Below are 4,338 nucleotides of genomic sequence, written 5' to 3'. Positions count from 1 at the left end.
AGCGGATAGGATGTACACGGTGACCTGTCGCTGCGAGGCCACGGCGACGACGGCCGGCACCGCCCGCAACCGCAGCCGCGCCCGCGATCCAAACGTGCGCGCGGGGCGGGGCGGCAGCACGCCATGCCCGCCAAAATAACCAACCCGCCGAAAGAAAGCGACCCCCTCCTCCTTCCTCCCCTCGCTATAAATTCTACAGGAAATCCTCCTCCGCTCCGACACCCGCTTCGATCGGAGCAAGAGGTTTTTTGAAATCGGCCATCACTACTGTGCATCGAGGTTTGTTTGAGCTTGGTGTTCGTCGTTCTTGGTTAATGGCGGCCGGAGGGGTGCTGTGCCTGTCGTCGTCGTCGTCGCCGGCGTCGGCGTCGGCGGCGAGGGGGCGGCGGCGCGGGATGGGGGTGGGGAGGGGGAGGGTCGAGGTGAGGTGCAGCTCCGTGGCGGCCGGGGGGCCGGTCGAGGAGCACTACCGGACGCTGCGGCTGCCGCCGGGGGCGACCAAGGGCGAGGTCAAGAAGGCCTTCCGCCGCCTCGCGCTCACGGTGCGTACGCGTGCCTTGCCCCGGCCGCCGGCCACCGTCGCCGGCGGCCGGAATCTGCACGGTACCTGGCATGAATCTTTCCATTCTTGAGAACTAAAAATGAAAAATCCTCTCGCTGTTCTTGCCGTGCAGTATCATCCAGACGTTACCAAAGAGAGCGACGGCGGCGTCCATTTCCAGAGGATCAACGTGGCTTACCAGGTAACCAACTAAATCCAATTCCACCCTCACCACACAAAAAACACACTGAATTATCAGCCAAGAACACAACACAAGAACAGATTAAAATCAGCACGAACTATCTCTCTGCATCTCGCTAGAACTCCTAAGATTCAGCTGCTGATCGATGCTCATGTGCAGATGGTGATGGGCAACCTGAGGGAGGCCGAGGAGAGGCTGGAGTACTGGAGGCTCAAGTACGGGCTCGACGACGAGGACCTGGACAAGTACAGGTCCTACCTCAACGACGACGACGACGACGACGGGTGGTTCGACGCCTGAAGGATCGATGTTGCTGCACTGATCACCGATCGACGAGGATTGAAGCACCCATCTCGTTGGTCTCTGTCATTGGTATTAGAATCTAATATTGTTCATAGCACTGAAAATTCTGTTCATTTGTGTCCAAACAAAATTGTATGCATGGCTGTACAAAAGCAGCAGTAGTAGTAGCAGCAGCTAGAACTGAAGATCTGTTTATTCGTGTGTATGCCTTTCCCCCGGTTTTATTGTAAGGGAAAGGGTACAATTAGAATGATACTGATCTGTGGGTACTAATATTTGTGTTTAAATTGTGGTGTCTTGCTTAAATTGCTCTCAAATCCATTTTGTGGAGTAGCAATTGAGCTCAGCTTTATCCATGTAGGGTCTCTTTCACCTTCATCCAAAGTGTAGGCTTAGAAGGCCAGGCATGAGCCCGGCCCAACTTGAAGCCCACTAGGGCCTTGTTCGGCTAAGCCGAAATCTGGCCCATCTGCATAGTGGGCCAAGATTTTAGTTTAATCATTTGGCCTATGTTAATGGATCAGCATTGAGGTCTATCCAAATATCCAATCGATGGTCTTCTTGTTATCTCATATATGGAGAAATTTCCCTTCTTATTCTCAATTTATTCGCCTATTGGAGATGATTTGGTCTAGTTTTTCATACAAACTATGTTCTATTCCTCACAAATCTCGAGATTGAAACCACATAACTGGGGAGCTAAAAGTCTAAAACTTGATTTTCGTGATACTATCTCGAAGAGACTAGACATTTAAGATTTTGGATAGCGTAGTAATCTTCTGTCTTCACTTATTAACTATTCAAACCCAAAAATAATACTGTATAAAGTGCGTATAGCATCATTTGGCTATATTCTTAGAGTGTATTAGGTCAGTCTCAATGCATGTTTTATGGGGTGTCATGTACATTAAATAGAGTGCTACATTAGCAAAATTGCTAACTGTAAATGAGGAAATTTCATGAGATAAAGAAAGGAGTTTCATCCCCATAAAACTTATGTGGCTCGGTTACCTAGTTTACCGTCTTTGTAACTATACCATGAAACTATGCATTGAGACTGGTCTTAGTAATACGATGACTATGTCTTTTTTTGTTAGTAAGATTAGCTAATGTATTGAAGATACTCTAGTGCATCTCTGGTAAAATGAACCTTCATTACCTGGAGGATTTATCATCTTCCTTCACAATACTATATAGGCCGTGTTCGGCCACAGAGTTAGATATCTAACTTCACTTTTTTTTCGCGCGCACGCTTCTCAAACTGCTAAACGGTGTATTTTTGCACAACTACTAAACGGTGTATTTTTTGCAGAAATTTTTTATAGGAAAGTTGTTTTAAAATACCATATTAATCTATTTTATATTTTTTTAATAATTAATAATTAATTAATCATGTACTAATCTATTACTACGTTTTTCGCGCCGAATAACTAACCCATCTTCCACACCAAACGAACGCAGCCATACTTGACAAAAATTGTGGTGGATGATTAGTAAGCCTATTAAATGTTATCCAAACATATATTTTTTAATTCTTTTACCATATTTACATGTCATAATGCACCATATTCGAGGGTAATTGTCAATGGATCAATGCCTCATTAAGTGTCCACAAATAATGTATTTCCTCTGTTTTTTATTTGATGTCGTTGGCTTTATCAAAATGCTGGCAATTATCAATACTTGCTGTTGTGAAAATCCGAAAAAAAACAATCAAGTGAGATGTGATCCAAATTTTGTTATGCAAATACACAGTATTATAAGCCATACCTATAGTGCTATTAGTAAAAAGTGAATTCAATAGAATCATTAATAATTATGTAATTTTTTGAATACGAATAATAAAAAGTAGATCCAAAAACCAATTGTATCAAATAAAATAAAATAGAGTGATTACTACACTAATATTTCCCAAAAGTCTATATCAAATTATCAATGCTTTAATTGCATGCTTGCAGGGTTCCCACATCGTTTTGACAGGGATCTTTTTGAAACAGATTGGAACCATATCTTCTTTCTGAAACGGCCGGAACCAATTATTCTCAGAAGCTGTAGCTAGTACTACTATTAAACGAAGTGGTGCTTTATTTCCTCATCGAATGCATAATTGCATAATTTTTCAAGGATCTACGTCATGACTGATGACTCTGGAGTTTAACTACACAATAGTTGTAATAACCTGATAATGCATCTTCTACATTATTTTACACTTACATATGCATCACGTTTTTTTTTAACTGTAAATCTGATTTCATTTTCTGTTCTTGCTCTTTGGTTTAACCTTTTATAAACTTCAGTTATCTTTGTCTTACTTAACCTATAATCAGGCATGCATCTAGCTATCTTTTTCCTTACCTAACCTATCATATATATTTGAGATTCCAATTAAAGTGGATGCACTTGTGGAGGATCTCCATACCTTGCTGCTCCATTTATCTTTTCCTTTGCCAGTTTGCCAGATTATTCTTGTAGAGAACTGTTAATAGCAAATATGCAATGCAAGCTGCTGATTGCCATACTTTGCTGTCAGATGTTGACAGTAAACCGTGAGTCTTAATTATCAAACCCATCATCTTTTTTCTTATGCTTCTGTTTATAAGCTAAATTTTAAACCGAGCATCACGGTAACATTTTTTGAGCTCTTAACTGGTACGGTTTTACAAAAGTTTCCTATATATAAGAATCTTAAAATAAAATAGTACTTTTAAAACAACCTTTCACCATTGTAACAATTAACTTATTCGTATCCATCCCGAAATATTGTGAGAAAGATATATAATTTATTATATATTCATCCATAGAAAAACTGGGGTAACCTTTTGACGTAATTTTTGCTAATTTGCTATAAGTTTGAAATTTTGATGGTAATAAGTTACCATGTGATTGGCTTGCTACGTGCACAATTTTTGTTTGGAAAAGTCATATAGTCTCTCTTGGGAACAATGGTAATTTTAAGATGGCCGATAAAATTTATTCAAGCATGAGTTTTACTACCGATTGATCTCTACGTAGTATGTAGTTAGGGCTGGATAACGAGCCAGCTCGGCTCGGCTCGGTCCAGCTCGTTAAGATAACGAGTTGGCTCGGCTCAGCTCGTTATCATAACGAGCTAAAAACCTAGCTCGGCTCGACTCGTTATAAAGCTTGAGCTGGCTCGTTAAGCTCGTGAGCCATGCATAAAAAGTTAACCTAAACAATTTTTCAATAGGTTATACAAGTAAATTTTCATTTCAAATATACAAATCATATGAAATTGTATTTAAATATTAAAGTTTGAACTAACAAATCACAT

General features: G+C 40.8%; 1 protein-coding gene across 1 annotated transcript; it reads left to right on the top strand.

Annotated features, from left to right (window-relative positions):
- On the top strand, window positions 1-1,612 carry LOC107304425 (chaperone protein dnaJ 8, chloroplastic-like). The gene is made up of 3 exons (XM_040525305.1): window positions 1-542; window positions 675-743; window positions 903-1,612. Exons 1-3 carry the CDS (start codon window positions 315-317, stop codon window positions 1,041-1,043), a joined length of 438 nt encoding a protein of 145 aa, XP_040381239.1. The 5' UTR covers window positions 1-314; the 3' UTR covers window positions 1,044-1,612.
- Window positions 1,613-4,338: the final 2,726 nt, after the last annotated feature.

Source organism: Oryza brachyantha, chromosome 6, assembly GCF_000231095.2.
Source record: "Oryza brachyantha chromosome 6, ObraRS2, whole genome shotgun sequence".
Taxonomy (NCBI): domain Eukaryota; kingdom Viridiplantae; phylum Streptophyta; class Magnoliopsida; order Poales; family Poaceae; genus Oryza; species Oryza brachyantha.
The sequence above is the reverse complement of the archived record's forward strand: the minus strand, read 5'-3'. Positions and strand labels throughout refer to the sequence as shown.